General features: G+C 34.1%; 1 protein-coding gene across 1 annotated transcript; it reads left to right on the forward strand.

Annotated features, from left to right (window-relative positions):
- The first annotated feature begins 505 nt into the window (after positions 1-505).
- Positions 506-2,730, forward strand: LOC107850736 (protein DOWNSTREAM OF FLC). Its single transcript, XM_016695470.2, has 2 exons — positions 506-1,006; positions 2,234-2,730. Exons 1-2 carry the CDS (start codon positions 853-855, stop codon positions 2,563-2,565), a joined length of 486 nt encoding a protein of 161 aa, XP_016550956.1. The 5' UTR covers positions 506-852; the 3' UTR covers positions 2,566-2,730.
- The last annotated feature ends 15,976 nt before the right edge of the window (positions 2,731-18,706 follow it).

An 18,706-nucleotide genomic window follows, 5' to 3' on the forward strand; every position in this document is an offset into this window, starting at 1 on the left:
AATAGCCCAATAACCAATAGCATTTTATCGATTCAGTTCATCGGTCGGTTCGATTTTTGTACACTCCTACTCTTTATTCAACAAATGCTTTGATATCATTAAAATAATTACTCCCTCTGTCCCATTTTACCCGTCACAAATTGAGATGACGCAACTATTAAGAAAACAATGATTAGTAATGTAACTTTATCATTTTGCTCCTCTTAATTGTGTCTTTTTTTTAGTTTCAATATTGATGAATGACTAATACCAAAACATCATTTATATTCTTAATGATGTATTCTTAATGGTATTCCTCTTTGCAATATTTTTCAAGAATGCTAATAATAAGGAGTAATCAATTACATTAAGAATATGATGGAAAAAAAAATTATCTTATCTTGATAAGTAAAAAAAAAAAAGTAAAATAGAATAATAAGTTAAAAAATTTAAGACGAGTATTAATATTAAAATTTGACTTTACTTAACAACATGACCCAATTGTTAACGAAAATATTGTAACTCAAAAATTAAACTTATCTCCCGCCGCGTAAGGAGAAAGGGGCAGGTGGAACCCACGCCACCCCATTTGCTAGTTGAGGAAAAAAAGGAAGAAAAGATTGGCGCAATACGCGCTTTGTTTTCTTACTTTCTTAATTATTCACTTGTCTCTCACTTGATTCCCGATGCCCCATCCCCATGTGACTTTCCTACTGTCTGCCAGCCCATCCACCGACGCCCTTTCCCCCCATTATATTCACACCCTATCTTTCCTTTTTTCCTCCATTTCTATCACTAATAATTTCAATAACAATAAGAAGTAAAAAGTAGAGAAAGAAAGAGGTTGTTTTTCTCTTTGAATTGTTCAAGAATATGGCAAGATTGGTTGCTTTCTTTGCTCTTTGCTTACTCTCTGTTTCTTTGGCTACTGCCACTTCCCTTGGCAACCCTTTTCTAGTTAAGGGTAAAGCTTATTGTGACAATTGCCGATGTGGCTTTGAGACCCCTGCTACCAAGTACCTTGCTGGTAAACAATAAAAACCTTTTCCCCACCTTTTAAAATCATTATGCATTTTTCCATGTCCTTGCTTAATTTAATCATTCACTGTTTCAAGATCTGTTCAAATTTATGTCTTTTGTGTGATTTCTTGACTTCCCGTTTGCAGATCCAGTGTGTAGATTTATCAGATTATGTAGTGCAAGAAAATGATTTAGGAAAGTTCATGTCTATGTGCTGTGAATGCTGTTTCGTTAATAATTTCTTAGACTTAGTGTTTGACGAATGTAAGAAGTATTGGGCAGAAGTGATTAGATATGAGATAGTGCAATTTTAGCTTATCGAGGGTATAGATAGGAGGGTGTGGAGGACACTGATTAGGATAAAAGGTTAATGGTTAGCAGCGTTTTGTCTTGTTGACTGATTACATTAGTAGTCGTAGTAGTGCTCTTGTATTTTTTTGTTCTTCGATTTCTGATACTATCTGTTGTTTCTTGTATTATGGATCTGTGATTTTCTTGTTATTATTTGTTGTTTATTGCACTGTCGATACTCCTTTTTGGGGCTGCTTTTGGCTATTTTTCCTTGAGCTGAGTTTCTATGGGAAACCACCTCTCTAGCCTTTTTGAGGTAGGAGTAAGCTGCGTACATTATGGGATAATACTGGGTATGTTTTGTTGGTAGTGTTTGACAAATGTCAACATTTCTTACCAGATTTTGCAACAAACCCCTTTCAGTTATATACTTCACATGTATATGCCTGTGTAAGTTCAGCTATAAGCTTAGTTGCAGAATGAGGATTTCTTTGTTTTACAGTTGAGGAATTAGGTTTCCGAACTGTAGACGTTATGCCTTGAAGTACATCTTCACTCACACTACTTATTACCAGTAAGCTTTTGCATACATTTGAAAATATTTTATTTCCAGAAACTGTGATCCGCTGTTGTTATATGATTTTTAACATATATAAGTTTTACTTGAGGATTGATCACCAAATTGATACTGAAAACTGAATTGTTGCATCCTGTAATGTTAACTGCATTTGCTGCCATAGGCAGATCCAGCCTTTAGGTTCTTCTGAACCCAAGTATATTGACATAGGAGCATAAATTTGAGCAAAAATCAACTAAAATAGCGACAAATAGTACATACAAACCTTGAAAATTGAACTCATAAAGCTTAAATCCTAAATCCGTCTTTGTTTGCTGCTAGTTTCCATGATAACTGCAGGTCTAACCATTGTGCTGTGATGTACAGGATCTAAGGTTAAAGTTGAATGCAGAAGCAGGGTGAGCAACAAAATCACATACACAGTTAATGGTGTGACAAACTCACAGGGTGAATACAACATCTTAGTCAACCGTGATTGTGGCGACGATGTCTGCGATGTTGTGCTCGTTGAGAGCTCTGATAAAAAATGTGGCATCCCCAATGCTGGTCGTGACCGTGCCCGTGTCATCCTTACCCGTAACAATGGCATGGTTTCTGACGTTCGTTATGCTAACAGCATGGGTTTCCTCTCCAATGAGCCTCTTTCTGCCTGCACCCAAATCCTCCAGCAATACCAATTGACTGAGGACCAATATTGAAGGAACAACAAATGATTTATCATGAATCTTTGTTTGATGTTTAAGGCACATTTATTTTTATGATGTTGAGATTATGATGCTTTAGGCATCAGCATTGATACTTTATCTTTGTTATTTGTTTTCTGGACGATCAACTTACCAAGTAATATGTTTCCTTTCAGTGTATAATTGAATTTTAATGGTGTTGGGGAACAGTAACTAGGGATGTACATGTTTGGGTTGGTTCAGTTTTTGTTAAAAAAATAAAATCAAACCAATTATGTTGGTTTATTAAAACTATAAACCAAATCAAACCAACATAAAATTATTTTTTTCGATTTAGGTTTTAGTTGTTTTTTTTTGTTTTTTTTTTTATAATCTTTAATTTTGATAATTATATTGTGATCGAAAATTAGATCAAATATATTTTCATTCATGTGCTAATGAAAAATTATAATTATGAAAAAAATAAGGAGCAAAAAACTCTCTTGAAACTAAAAAGTGAGATGAAGAGTGAAAAATTTAAGTTTTAAATTTATATTGGGTTTTTGATCATTTAATTAATAATTAATGGACAAATATTACAACTTAAAGGTCTAAAGCTAAATATATATATCTACATCTACTTTCAAATTATTGAAAATTATTAAAACTAGTTGAAAAAATATAAAAAAAATTGATTATAATTAATATTTTATGTATAAAAAAGTTTGAATATTATATATATATATATATATATATATATATTATGTCTGTTTGATTCGGGTTCGGTTTGACTTTTTTTTGGTTAACACCAAACCAAACTAAGAATGATTGTTTTTTTTTTCTGATGCCAAACTAATCAAATCAAATCATAAATTATTTTTTTTTCTCGGTTTGGTTTGGTTCGTTGGTTCGATTTGACTTGACGATTTGGTCTGTACACCCCTAACAGTAACAATAACAGTTAATAATACTGAATATCAAATAAATATTACTAAGATATTATTTTAAGTGATATATATTTTTTTTTTGGTAAACAAAGTGATATATTAATTATACTTGAGTCGTGCTAGACACTGTTCTAAGAAACTATTTCAGCAGTGTGAAATGTTTCTCTAGGATTAAACAAACGCTTCCTTAATTAATTAGAGAATACAGGAATCAACAAAATTATTAATACAAATACCAGTAAGTTAAACTATAATAACTAAATTATTAAGTAAATTATTAAGTAAAGAAACTAAAGAGGAATTTTTTTAATGTTTTTCTTAAATGTTAAAGGTTGCAGTAAGGATTGAGGGATTATTTATAGGTAAGATTTAGATTCTCAAGTACACCTCTTGATGACTTTCAAAGTAAGCCTTCTCAAGTATATTTTTTAATGGCTTCTAGAGTAAACTTTCTCAAGTATTCTTTTGATGACTTCTAGAGTTAGCCTTCTCAAGTCCACCTCTTGATGACTTCTATAATACATTTAAAGACATACTTTTTCAATACACTTCAAATGTACATTATTTTGAAATAACTAAATAATTTCCTATAATACACTTCAAATGTAGCCTCTTGTAGATAGATGTGGCGCGCTACACACCTATGTACAAGACTCTACTAGATGCGACTTTTCAGACTCCTTAGGATACTCTTGAACTTTTGGCTCTGATACCAAGTTTGTAATACCCCAAGATCCCATCCCAAGATGTCACACGGTGCTTATGGACCTGAAGGACCATAAGCTAAACCTTTTCTGATATTTGTACCTGTACACTGCATAATATCTGAAATAAATGCAGAAACTTGCCATAAGGTTCAACACATCTATACATACTCAAAACTAAAAACTGAATACTAATACATCCGTCTGAAAAGCCTCTAAACTATCTGAACTATGGAGTTGATGGGACAGGTCCCCAACTAACTCCGTCAACTGAAAATAAACAAAATCTAAAACAATAATAGTAAACTGAGATTCATCCTCGAAAGAAGAGGACTCACTGCTACTGCTGCGACGGGAACTGAACTGATGAGGATAATCTGGATCCTGTGCCTCTTAACCTATCGTGTCAAATAAAATACCATAGCGCAAATGCGTCAGTACAGGATTGTACCAAGTATTTAGACGAGGTAGGTTAATACAAAGGCTCATGCATGCACAATATCTAAACTGAATAATCATGAAAGATGCCACAAGAGAACATATACATGAATGCACAGAACATGAACACAATCATTGCAACTCTAGATACTGAAACTCGCATACCACTTTACTGCAGACTGAACTCACTACTGACACATAGATACTGAATTACTAACTCCTCTGATATTGATAACTAAGGATCTGGATGTGCTTACATCAAGGACTGTGCTCTGAGCTTACTGCTTTCGACTGGCAGAATTAGAGATCAACTTTGCTAACAGATTATTCTGGAATGGATATCAATGATAAGAAGTATGATTATATCTGAATCTGACGACAAAAATAATTAATAAAAATCTGATACTGTGATCAAGCTTGTCTGGTGGCATATCTCAGAATATGATATCAATCAACTGTATATGTGACCAAGCCTATTTGTCGGGATGGTCCATGAATCAACGGAACTATCTGAGTTCCTCATAAAGATAGATGACTGTATTTGACAGTCCTGATTTCTGAAGATTGATTCTGAAACTGAGACTGAATCTAATACTGAAACTGTGGAAAGTAGTCACTTAACCGACATGCCCAAACCTACTACAGGTGGGGTCCAACCTCTACCCCCGGTTGGGAGGGTGCCAATACCGTGCCATGGGTAAAGACATTATTTTTATGTGCATTATCTTTATGCGACCCTCATCTACCAGGTGCTCAAACGAGAATGGTGGAGCCCTCATCTAGCAGGTCAAGCCACCTCATCTACCCTCATCTAACAGGTATGATGTCTCTCATCTAACCTCAACTAGTAGGTATGATGTCTCAACCTACACTGGCTACGTAGTTTTGGAGCACAAAGATTGCATCTAAAAATCACGCCCTCTACTAGTAGGTGAGTTCCCATCCTTTAGCTCGCTCGGTGATAGTTTCTACTCCCAATTGAAAGACTCTGACTGAATTCTTAACTGAGCATAACTGAACTGAATCTGATACTGATCATGTTTCTCAAAAGATCTAACTGAGTTACGCTGAGATTACTTAGTTCCGTATTTGATGGAAACGACATCGAATCATAGTATCTGATTGTCGATATAGATCTTGAATAGATTACTTAAATCACTTCTGAGATTAAAATTGAATTACTTGAATACTATTAGATCTGAGCTGATTACAGGACTAAGGCTAGATTACTAGCGATACAGAGATTATAGAGATTTTTGATATTATTGAGCTTTCTTAAGTTTCACACTTGTCTGAGGATACAGAGTTCTATTGTTCACTGAGTTTTGAGAATCATGGATCAACTGGAATTATCAAGAAACTGACACGGGCTCTAGAAAATAACTCTATTTTCGGGTATAAATACCCCCAGGACTCGATAGCATAAAAGTAAGCATCATCATTCATTCATCATCACAAGCATTCATGCATCATCATAATCATTCAAGCATCTTCATAAGTAATTCACGAATCATGCCATATGTTCATTTCCACAGTCATTAAACATCACCTTAAGCATTTAAGGATCTCAAATGTTTATTCATCATCACAGTCGCCAAGGAGTCACTTTAAGCATCTTGGAATCATAATCATATAATAACGTAGAGGAAACATGCTACTAGATTGTACTCCCTTCAACGAGGTTTTACCTCAGCTATTTCATACCTATATCGATCTTGACATGTGTTTGGATATCCCATGGCTTAGGAAGACTTCTTACTATCACGTCATAACTTACTTGCTAACCACTTGGCATGTATTAAAAGCTTAACATATATCAAGAGCACATAATTAGAGAAATTTACAACTATCATATCTCGACTTGTTCACTAGCGTCTTTCAACAACCACTATACATGACCGATTTTTACACCTACTTGGGAATTTCATGCTATCTTGGCACATTTCACTCACTAAGGCATTTTATCAAACACTAGGCATGCATGGACTAGCTCACAATTTGGGGTTTCCTATTCAACATACTATAGTGGCCCTTATGCTTCACCTAAGCTCTTTATCAAACCTATGGGGAACGTTCTTCACTTATTCAACCATTTCTACACCCAAAAGTCATGAACACATCACATGGAAAAACAACTTCAAGAGGGTCTATTACAAACATCACATGAATTCCACATACTAGGGTCAAAGCTCATAAATTTTGTAGGCTAACATAAATCAAAACTCAACAACACATTAAACATTATTTCAACTCATACAAATCATTAACAACTCATAAACATAAAAATCTTTTAGTTTTAAAAAGGGTTCTTTTGCTTCTTGGATGAAAGGGACCCAAGAATCAACATCTACATACCTTGAACTTTGAAATTGGATGATCTTTAGTGCTTGAAAATTTATCCACACTTGAAATAAATAAATTCTTGAAGCCCACACTATGAGGAACTTGATTCTTGAAGAAACCTTGAAGAATTTATGGATGAGTTTTGAAAGATTAGGGTTCTTGAATGAAACCCTAGATATTCTTGAGAGAATTGAAAAAGAAAATGATTGAATTAGGGTTTGAATGAGGGTTCCTCATATTTATAAGGCTCAAAAAAGGTAGGAAATGACCAAAATACCCTTGCAAAAATGCCCTTAAATTGCTGGAAAAATATACTTGACGCCATCCGTGACAGGCCGTTAGGTCCGTGATAGGCCGTCACGAATGGTCGTCACAAAAGGGGTCCAAATTCTTGATTTTCTGACCAGGGCTGACTACGTCGTCAGAATGTGACGACGTCATCAATAAGGTCGTCAGAAACGTGATAGCCCGTTAGAAACGTCGTCACCATTTTTCAGCTTGACATGCTGGAATAAAATGGGGATAACTCTTTACTCCAATATCGGATTTAGGCAAAATTGGTATCGTTGGAAAGATAATTCAAAGATATTTCATTTTATATATATCAATCCACCTAGTTTTTCATATACAATGAGTTATGGCCGATTGAACTTGACCAACATTTTTACGGTCCCTAAAACTTGAACGATAGGAAAGCTTTCAACTCGACCATGTGTTAGGGGACCTCTATGATCTTAATCCATGCTCAAATAGATTCCCACACAATTCAAAGTATTTCATAATTGGGAGGATATTTTTGAAATATTTTGACTCGGATTTTCGCTTTACCAAATACGCTCTAAGGCTCAGACTGGAAGAGGATTTTGCGGGGCATTACATATACACATATATACGTACCATTCAATATATATGTACTACTTTAAATAAAATATACTACAATATATATACTACAATATATACAAATACTATATATATAGTTATATACTAATTTATAAAATATATACACATGTATATGTTAAATATATACCACTTTAGAGAATATACACACATATATACGTACCATTCAATATATACGTATTACTTTAAATAAAATATACTATAATATATATACTAAAATATATACACATACTAAATATATAGTTATATACTAATTTATAAAATATATATACACATGTATACGTTAAATATATACGTCTATAGAAGATATATACACATATATACATACCATTCAATATATGTACTACTTTAAATAAAACATATACTGCAATATATATATACTACAATATACACACACACTAAATATATAGTTATATAATAATTTCTAAAACATATACACATGTATACGTTAAATATATATACTACTTTAGAAGATATATACACATATACACATACCATTCAATATATATGTACTACCTTAAATAAAACATACTACAATATATATACTACAATATATACACACACTAAATATATAGTTATATACTAATTTATAAAATATATACACATGTATACGTTAAATATATACTTGTAATGCGCCAAATCTAGTACCCGGAACGCTACACGGTGCCCATGACCCCGAATAACCACAAGCTAACTCATGACTGATATCTGTAAATTGAGCACTGAATAATATTAATAATATCATAAATACGGAAACATGAACTGAAAGGCCATAAGGTTCAATGCTAGTACATAACTGAAAAATCTAGTATAACAATACCAAAACAACTGAGATAATTATCTGAACATACTGTAGTCTGAAAGCATTTAAACTGTCTGAATAAGGAGTTGATGGGATATGTCCCCAACTAACTCCACTTCTGAAATAAACTGAAAACTAAAATAGTAATGTGATCATGTCCTCGAAGGATGAGGACTCACTGCTAACTCTGATCGCTGAACTGGAATGCTACTGGTTCTCTGGAGCTCGTGCTTCTAAACCTATGGTATAAGACACCATAGTGCAAAAGTGTTAGTACTTTGAATGTACTGGTATGCAAGTGAGGTAGGCTAAATGCAATAGGTTCATATACATAAAAAATACTAACTGGCTGACTAACATGAACGTGAGAATACATGCATGCATACGTAACTGTAACTGAGATCATGATAGGACTGGATACTGAGTTCCAACTATTGAGTCTACTAACATTGACATCTGAGTCACTGATGAGTGAGAAACTGATACTGTATTACTGAATACTAAGGCACTGATACTATGGTACTGATACATGGATAACTGTGTCTAATATTTCTGATTGTGAAGAACTGGTCTGGTTGACTGTATCTGATAGTCCTGAAGCTGAATGCTAATAACATAAATTTTGATAACTGATATAACTGATAACATGAGTGACTGTATCTGACAGTCCTAAAGCTGATGAAAATAGCTGAGTTCCGTACTGTATCTGAGTAACTGAATCTGAGATCAGCCCTATCTAGCGGGTGATCTCTAAATCTGATGATACCATTACTGATTGACCATAGTTGAGATCAGTCCTGTTTAATGGGTGATCTCGGAGTCTATTTATAATGATAAGGAGTGACTGTATCTGACAGTCCCAAATCTATACTACTGAGCTGAATTAACTATATCTGACAGTCCTGATTCTGTAACTGAAACTATGGGATGTATTCATTTAACCGACATGCCCCATACTAAGATAACTGGGGTCCAACCTGTAACCCCAGTTAGAAGGGTGTCAGTACCACGCCACTGGTAAAGACAACTGTTGTGGAGTTATTCCTAATCTTGCGGGTGACCCCTGGGATCAGTCCTATACATTTAAATGCGCTAATGGGTGATCCCTGAGTATGTCAGTCCTATCTAACGGGTGACATCTCGTACCTACGCTGGCTACGTAGTTCTAGAAATTAGGGATTGCTTCTAGGGATCTCAGTCCTAACTAGTGGGTGAGTCCCTATCCTTAGGCTCGTTCGGTGCTGAATCCTACTCCCATTTAAAAGACACTGAACTGATTAACTGAATTGAGCTGATTAACTGAACTGAGCTAATTTTAATGGTATTATTTAGCGGAGCTAAACTAAATTTACTGAGATCCATTGACTAATGGAATGTACTGAGTTCTGAGGACTGACTGAGAGTACTGAAGTTACTGAGATTACTAGGAATACTGCGGTTACTGAGATTATTGAGATTACTAAGTAGGACTGATCTGATGAATACTGAATTTTACTGATATTTCCTGAGTCATGAGATTGACTAAATTCTACTGATCATGGCTTGACTGAGATTATCGTGAAAACCTAACATGGCTCTAGGCACACAGCTAAATTGTCGGGTACAAGTACCCCCAGGACTTGATGGAAAGAAATTGACATAGCATGACTTATGTGAACACATGACCAACAACACAATTCATAATTCATCTATAGAAACACTTCATCAAATATGTGATATGCATAAACTTGTACAAACATAGGGATTTCATAATATCATGCTAGTTGGGCACTTTTCCTTTGTTTAGGCATTTAATCAAACACATAGTAGGCATAATATATGTAGACAACATTATACAACAATCAAACATCATGATTCATATCTAATTTCATCATCCAAGGGTTTTAATCCTAGGTTTACATGAATCTACATCTTTACTAGTCAATTCCACATGAAATTTATCACCAAACATAGATTAAAACTCAATTGGTCACTATCAACATGAGCAACACAAACCCAACATGGAATTCATACAAAATCCATACACTTGATTTTGAGAAGAGATTCTTGGACTTCATGGATGAAGGAGTCCATGAATGAACATTATGCATAGCTGGGAAGTGATTTCGTGAAGATTGACGGTGGAAATTCTTGAAATTGAATCTTTTATGAAAAACCCTAATGTGTTCTTGAGAGAATTTTGAGAGAATAGAGTATATTTTGGTGTAATAGAGGCTCAAATCTGTATTTTTGAGCTTATATAGGGTAGGAAAATTGACCCTTTTAACCCTCAGACATGTATTTAATTATCGAGAAAATTTTTCCCGATTTTCATCCTTGGCGCGACGTGCCACTATCGCGCCAAGTCACTGGAAAATGACAAATGGGAAATTGCAAGGTGGCGCGACGCGGAGCTATCACGTTGCAACCTTGTCTGCGACCTGGAAGTTTGGTGCGATGAACCACTATCGCGGACTAACACTAGAAATTGATAATTGTCATTTGAGCTATCTCCGCGATGTGCTAAAGGCTCAGGTGATACACTGTCTCACTAAAAGGGCTCTAACTCTTCACCCGGGTGTCGAATTTGGGTGAATTTGGTATCGATAGAAAGCTTATTCGATTCCCCACCTGATAAAAAGTGAAAATCTTGAAAATACCATGTTTACAAAAGTGGATTCATCTTTCAAAGAAAGCTTCTAACATTCTTGAAAAACTTTTCAAGCTAGGAAAAGGACGGGGTATTACAATACTACTTTAGAAAATATACACACATATATACATATCATTCAATATATACGTACTACTTTAAATAAAATATACTGCAATATTTATACTACAATATATACACACACTAAATATATAGTTATATACTAATTTATAAAACATATACACATGTATACGTTAAATATATACTACTTGAGAAAATATACACACATATGTATGTACCATTCAATATATACGTACACATATAAAATATATGTACTTATTTAAATAAAATATATGCTACTTAATATAATAAATTAATAATACTTTATAGTAAATTAGTTTGTTTGTTAATTTTTTTTGTTGTTTTACAAAAATTTAATCGGGCTGATTCTGGGCCGGTTAACTGGTGAGCCTGGATAGAGCTTGGTCTGAGTTGGGTTAACCGAGCCCAAAATAAAAAATAAACTGGTACGGGACCCGGTACCCTATAGCCTGTGGGCTGACCGGGCCGGGTTGACTAAGAGAGCCGGGTCGGGCTGGGTTGGGCCGAGTCAGCCCCGCCTGTTTGACACCCTTATCAGGTGCATTAGAGCTAATTAATATAGAATTTATCATTTCCTTCAATGTCCTATTTTTCCTTTCAGCTACACCATTAGACTCAGGAGAATAAGGCGGAGTTACTTCATGAATAATACCTTCTTTTTTACAAAAAATATTTAAAGATACATATTCTCCACCTCTATCAGATCTAATTATCTTAATTTTTCTACTAAGTTGATGTTCAACTTCAGATTTATATGACACAAAAGAACGAAATACATCATCTTTATTTCTAAGCAAATACAACTTAGTAAATCTAGAGAAATCATCAATAAAGGTCACATAATATCTTTTACCACCTCTAGTCATAGTTTGTTATAAATCACCTAAATCAGTATAAATCAAAGACAACAGTTTAGTGTTTTTATTAACTGAAAAACATGACTTTTTAGTAATTTTAGTTTTAGCACATATTACATATTTATCGAAATTACTTGAGTCTAAACCAGAAATTAAACCAAGTGGTTGCATATTCTTTATATATTTAATATTAACATGTCCTAATCTAGCATGCCATAAAGAAATAGACTCAATCATATAAGTAGAAGCTGATGCATTATCATTGATAACATTAAGTACATAAAGTCCATAGTTACAATAGTCTTTTCCCACAAATACATTATTTTTTGTCAAAATAATCTTATTAGATTCAACAAACACTTTCATTCCTGCTTTATCACGTAAAGCCACAAAAATCAGGTTTACTCGCATTGTAGGAACATGTAGCACATCCATTAGGGCTAAAGTTTTTTCTGATATGAGTTTTAGGAGCACTTTACCCTTACCCAAGACTTTAGCAGTTCTTGAGTCTCCAAGGTAGACTACTTCACTATCATCTCCTATTGATGTATAAGAGGCAAATTCTTCTTGATTTGCACAAATATGTCGAGTAGCCTCAGAGTCTACCGCCCATTCTTTTATATGTGCCACTATATTTACTTTAGAAATAACAACTGCAATTATTTCATCTCTTTCAGCTAAATTAGCTTTGGGAGGATTTCTCATTTCTTTGTTATTTCTCATTCTATGCCTACATTGAGCGGCATGATGACCTAGTTTTTGACAAGTAAAACAAGTGCCTTTTCTTTTCTTAAAATTGGGATTATTAGGCTTGTAATCTTGAGACTTATTACTATACCTTCTATTATTGCTGTGTTGACCTTGTACTAAATTTGTGTTGAGCACAGCCTGCTTAGCTTTAATGACTCCTTTCTGTTGGTATCTTCAATTAGAATATGAGTTGTCTGCTTATGTTTCAAATTATTTTATAGTCATTCCATGATTCAGGCAATTTTTCAATTAATACCCCAGCAACAAATTTTTCTGGTAAAGTGATGTCCCCAGCCTTCAAATCTTCTAACAATTTTTGATATTTATTTATTTGAATTTTTATTTCTTTCACATTACTTATTTACCAATTGTAAAATTTTTCAACCACAAATTTCTGTGTGGTTGCATCTTCAGCCGTGAATTTCTTAATTAAAGCTTCCCAGATGACTTTTGCTTCTTTTCAAATGCAATACACATCAAACAATTCACTAGAAATTGTTTGTAAAATAGTATGGCGACATACCTTATTGGCGTATTGCCATGACTCCAAAATTTTTCCATCAACGTCTGTACCAGGTTGTTTTTGTGTCAAAGCATATGCAACACCATGAGCATCAAGTAGTGAAAAAATTCGTTCTTTCCATCTTTTAAAGTTTCCATTAGAGAATATTTCAATATTTGAAACATCAGGAAATGGTTTTACATATAGTAAAACAACCGAAACAGGAGCATTAGGAGTTGCTTCGGTAGCAGAAGTACCAGGAGTAGAATTATTTGCCATAGTTTCTTAGATTGTTGGGGAACAGTAATAATAACAGTTAATAATACTGAATATCAAATAAATATTACTAAGATATTATTTTAAGTGATATTAATTATACTTGAGTCGTGCTAGGAACTGTCCTAAGAAACTATTTCAGTAGTGTGAAATATTTTCCCAGGATTAAACAAGCATTTCCTTAATTAATTAGAGGACACAGGAATCAACAAAATTATAAATACAAATACCAGCAAGTTAAACTATAATAAATAAATTATTAAGTAGAGAAACTAAAGAGGAAATTTTTTAATGTTTTTCTTAAAAGTTAAAGATTGCAGTAAGGATTGAGGGACTATTTATAGGTAAGACTTAGCTTCTCAAGTACACCTCTTGATCTCTTCCAAAGTAAGCCTTCTCAAGTATATCTTTTAATGGCTTCTAGAGTAAGCCTTCTCAAGTATATCTCTTGATGGCTTCTAGAGTAAACCTTCTCAAGTCCATCTCTTGATAGCTTCTAAAATTCATTTGAAGTCAAGCTTTTTCAATACATTTCAAATGTAAATTATTTTGAAATAACTAAATAATTTCCTACAAATAGCTCATTAAAATTATACTAGTGCATAAATTGTGGCTTGATTGATTTTCTGGCTGCTAGTCTTAGTCATTGATTAGTGAACTATCTTAATATGTCTAGTTTGTTTTAAAAAAAAATAAAGGAGTAGTGTTGGAGCTTTGATTGTTAATATTGCTTCAAGAAAGCATAGTGATCATTGTGGCGAGTCTTCAAGTTTTATTCTTTGTTTCACGTGGTTACTCTGTAGGTGGGACTTCCATTATTATCATACAGTGGCGGACCCAAAATTTTCACCAAGTGGGTTCAAATATGTAGGGAATGAGAATAAGAAAAATTAAGAATTGGGAATTAATGGGAATTGGTAAATTATTGGGAAATTAGTTATGGAAATTTTTAGGAAAAGAAAAGGTTGTACGTTTTTTGGCTAATAAAAAAGGTCAGTGCTAGCTGTGCGTTAAAAAAAAGAGCTTTTGATTGCTGAAAACCAAAAAAAAAAGAACAAAAACAAACGAACGCTACACGGGCTCAAACTCACAATCTGTCTATCTGTCTATCTGTGTATCTGTGTATCTGTGTATCTGTGTATCTGTCTATCTATCTATCTGTCTATCTGTCTATCTATCTGTCTATCTGTCTATCTATCTGTCTATCTGTCCATCCATATATCCATCTATCTATCCACCCACCCATCCATCCATCCATCCATCCATCCATCCATCCATCCATCCATCCATCCATCCATCCTTCCATCCATCCATCCACACATCCAGCCATCCACACATCCATCCATCCATCCATCCATCCATCCATCCATCCATCCATCCATCCGTCTATCCGTCTATCCGTCCATCCATCCGTCCATCCATCCATCCGTCCATCCATCCATCCATCCGTCCATCCATCCGTCCGTCCATCCATCCATCCATCCATCCATCCATCGATCGATCCATCCATCCATCCATCGACCCATCTATCTATCCATCCATCGATCTATCCATCCATCTATCCATCGATCCAATGATCCGTCTATCTATTCATCGATCTATCCATCCATCGATCCATTCATCCATCAATCCATCGATCGATCGATCGATCGATCCATCCATCTATCGATCTATCTATCCATCTATCTATCCATCTATCTATCCATCCATCCATCCATCTATCCATCTATCTATCTATCCATCCAAAACCAAAATTTAAAACTATTTTGAGTTTTGATTTAATTTGGCAAGGAAGCTTAAAAAAGCCGTATGCTTCATGTTATGACCCAAAACTACCTTCTAGTCATGACACAGTGTTTAGAGTCACAAGTGACCCCAAGCTAACCCATGATCTGACAATCACTAAAATTCTAAAACTAACTGATATAGAAACATGTATACAGAAGTTGTGATGGAAGTTGAGTTGAATAATAAAATAGATATTTAAAAAAAGACTAATCAACAGTAACTACTAATCAACAGTAACTATATATGAGATCATAAGCTGAACATCTAACTATAAGTCTGAAAATTCTCTACTAAGGCGAGTTGCTCGGATAAGCCCCCACCTAACTCAAACAGTCTAAAAATTAGGAACAACAAAGACAAAAAGAAATGAAATGCTGACACTGACCCTCGCATGATGAGGACTAACAAAACATGCTGCTGCTGATACGGTAAGAGGTCGTACTGAGTGCGATCCGAGTGTTGAGCGTCCAAATCTATATTATGACACAATATAGTGTAAAGAAGGTATACGATCAGTACTTTTAATGCTGAGTATGTGAGATAGGAAATAACTTATATAAATTGAACATGGTGCACGTAACATGGTAAACTAATGCAAGACCAAGTAATGTATGTGCACGGGATGTTACTACATCGTTGAGTGGGGATGTGAGATTAATTTGGGTAGATGACTTAGAGATGACCATTCCCAATTTATAATATCAACCCCATAGATCAACAATCACGATAAACACCAACATCGATTAGAAACCATAGTTATGTGTAAATGTGTAGTAATGTCTCAACCCTGGAACTCTTTGTATATTATTTTCAATCTAAAGTTCATATCGTTGTTCTTTTTTCAATTTAATTTATAATTACAAAACTGAATTTCGTAATTGGTTACACTTGCACATATTTAATCGCATTAGTAAAGCTAGAATTGGATTATTGTTAAACCAAGTCCCTATGGGATCGATATTCGGCTCAAAATGGAAATTGTATTACTTGTACGACCACGTACACTTATGTTTCCGCTGGAACACAATATTATTAACCAAAAAATTGTTGTGTCCCGGTGCACACGCAAGTGTACATGGTTGTACAAGTAATACAGTGACCCTTTCAAATAGAATATCCAGGTATTTTGTTTCGATTGGGTTGAGCCTATTTCATTTTTGTTCTTTTAATTTTTGGATGGGTTGGTCCATCAAGTTTAAATACCTTTTTGTGTTTTTGATCTTTATTAGTAAAAATCCTTAAATTAAATTAAAAAAAGTCGATCTCACGAGGACTTGGTTTAACAATGATCCAATTGAGCTTTACCAATGCGATTGAATAACTGCAAGTGTAACCAATTAAGAAATTTATTTTGGTAATTATAAACTAAATAGCAAAAAGAACAACAGTGTGAAATTTGGATTGAAAATAATATATGAAGAGTTTTAGGGTTGAGACATTACTACACATTCATGCATAACTATGATTTCTAGCTGGTGTTGGAGTTTATCGTGGTTGTTGATCTACAAGATTGATACTATATCTTGAAAATGGTCATACACTAAGTCATCTAACCAAATTAATTTGACAACTACATCACTGAGCGAGGATGTAAGTCTTTAATGTGGATGCATTAAACTATCTTCCCATTTCATTAACCAAGTGAGGCGTTTAGGTATATCACTATCCTAATCGCTAGTCATCCTTTAACAATTAGATTTTAATGATTAAAGAAAAGATTCACACTCCTTACATTATTAATTCCATCCCTCAAATCCTATGGTCAATTCATTTTGGGACTTAGATTTATCCTAAAGTTCATGACGCTTTAGAATAGTTAAACAAGAACATAAGAACAATCACGTACTTGATAAACATATAAACCAACTATAAACCATAATTACACAATAATGTTAGTAGGATAACCCTTGAATTAGGGTGTTTATCCTTGCATATTCTTACAAAGAATCACCATATATGAGTTCATAAAGTAAAACTACAAGAAAATAAAGTTTGAGAACAAAGAACCCTAGTTTGAGCCTTTTGCTTACTTGCCTTCTCTCCAATTCATCTCTTGCTTCCAAGGTATGTTAAAATTGTGAATAAATTCTTATTTTATAGTTTTTTAGTTGTACTTGGGCTTACCAACTCGAAATATATCAATTGACATCATTGTCCCTTACTTAGGAGGCTTAAAACAGAGTTTTGGACGTCCAAAAGGCTGCCCCGGGCCGCGAGGCCTCAAACTTGAATTTGGGTTTGAGGATCACACCCAAGATGATTCCAGACCAGTGAGGGGTATAAATTCACCCCATTTTCCTGACTTGAGGTGTGAGGCTCAAGGGGTAGCTCAAGGTGTCCAATTTCGCTCCTTTTGGCTTTGATTTCGTTGTACATTGGCTCCTTATTTTTCCACTTTTTAGGACTTGTTTGTAGGCTTAATTTAGATTACAAAATAACCCCAATGATATACTACAACATCAAACAACAAGCATTAGTTCATACAATACAATAAAGTTCATCAAAGTACACTAGAACCAAGCATAGCTTAAGCTAGCACAACTAGTTTCCTCATCTAAACTCTATTTGATATTTTTGATTCTTAAATTGTTTCAATTGAAACTCAAACACTATAAACATATTATTTCACACATAATTACATAATTACACCATTAACATCTCATTAACCACACAAAGAAATCGTCAAGACTACGCTAAACGTGCATAGATAATGACACTTAGGAGTATAAATATGCCTAAGATAATCACCCCACACTTAAAATTTTGTTCGTCCTCAAATAAATATTTTCAATAAAGCATCATCAAGGAAGACTCTAACATCACTACTAAAACTAAGACACTCAAACTTGAACTACGATGACTACAATAAAAGCAAGTTCCATAACATATATGTTATATTACCTATGAAAACTCATGAACACTACTTCAAAACTCCCTAACCTTAATACTTGACTCTACTAAGTTGGCAAACTTATGCATATTACTAAACAAAAAGATCATAAAAATCACCTAACCATCATCAAACATGTGCCCTCATCACAAGAAAATTACCCATATTCCCCATAAATATGAAATTCATCACAAGAATGCGTATAAGAATCAAATTTCTCTCTCTTCCAAGGAATTCACATATCACATATGA

The sequence above is a fragment of the Capsicum annuum genome, chromosome 12 (assembly GCF_002878395.1).
Source record: "Capsicum annuum cultivar UCD-10X-F1 chromosome 12, UCD10Xv1.1, whole genome shotgun sequence".
Taxonomy (NCBI): Eukaryota; Viridiplantae; Streptophyta; class Magnoliopsida; order Solanales; family Solanaceae; genus Capsicum; species Capsicum annuum.

What these genes read in the sequence shown, in the direction of transcription:
- LOC107850736 (XM_016695470.2), top strand. Translation starts at nt 853, where the DNA reads ATGGCAAGATTGGTTGCTTTCTTTGCTCTTTGCTTACTCTCTGTTTCT. An exon ending in TGCTACCAAGTACCTTGCTG is followed by an intron (nt 1,007 to 2,233) that starts GTAAACAATAAA and finishes TGTGATGTACAG; the next exon opens with GATCTAAGGTTAAAGTTGAA.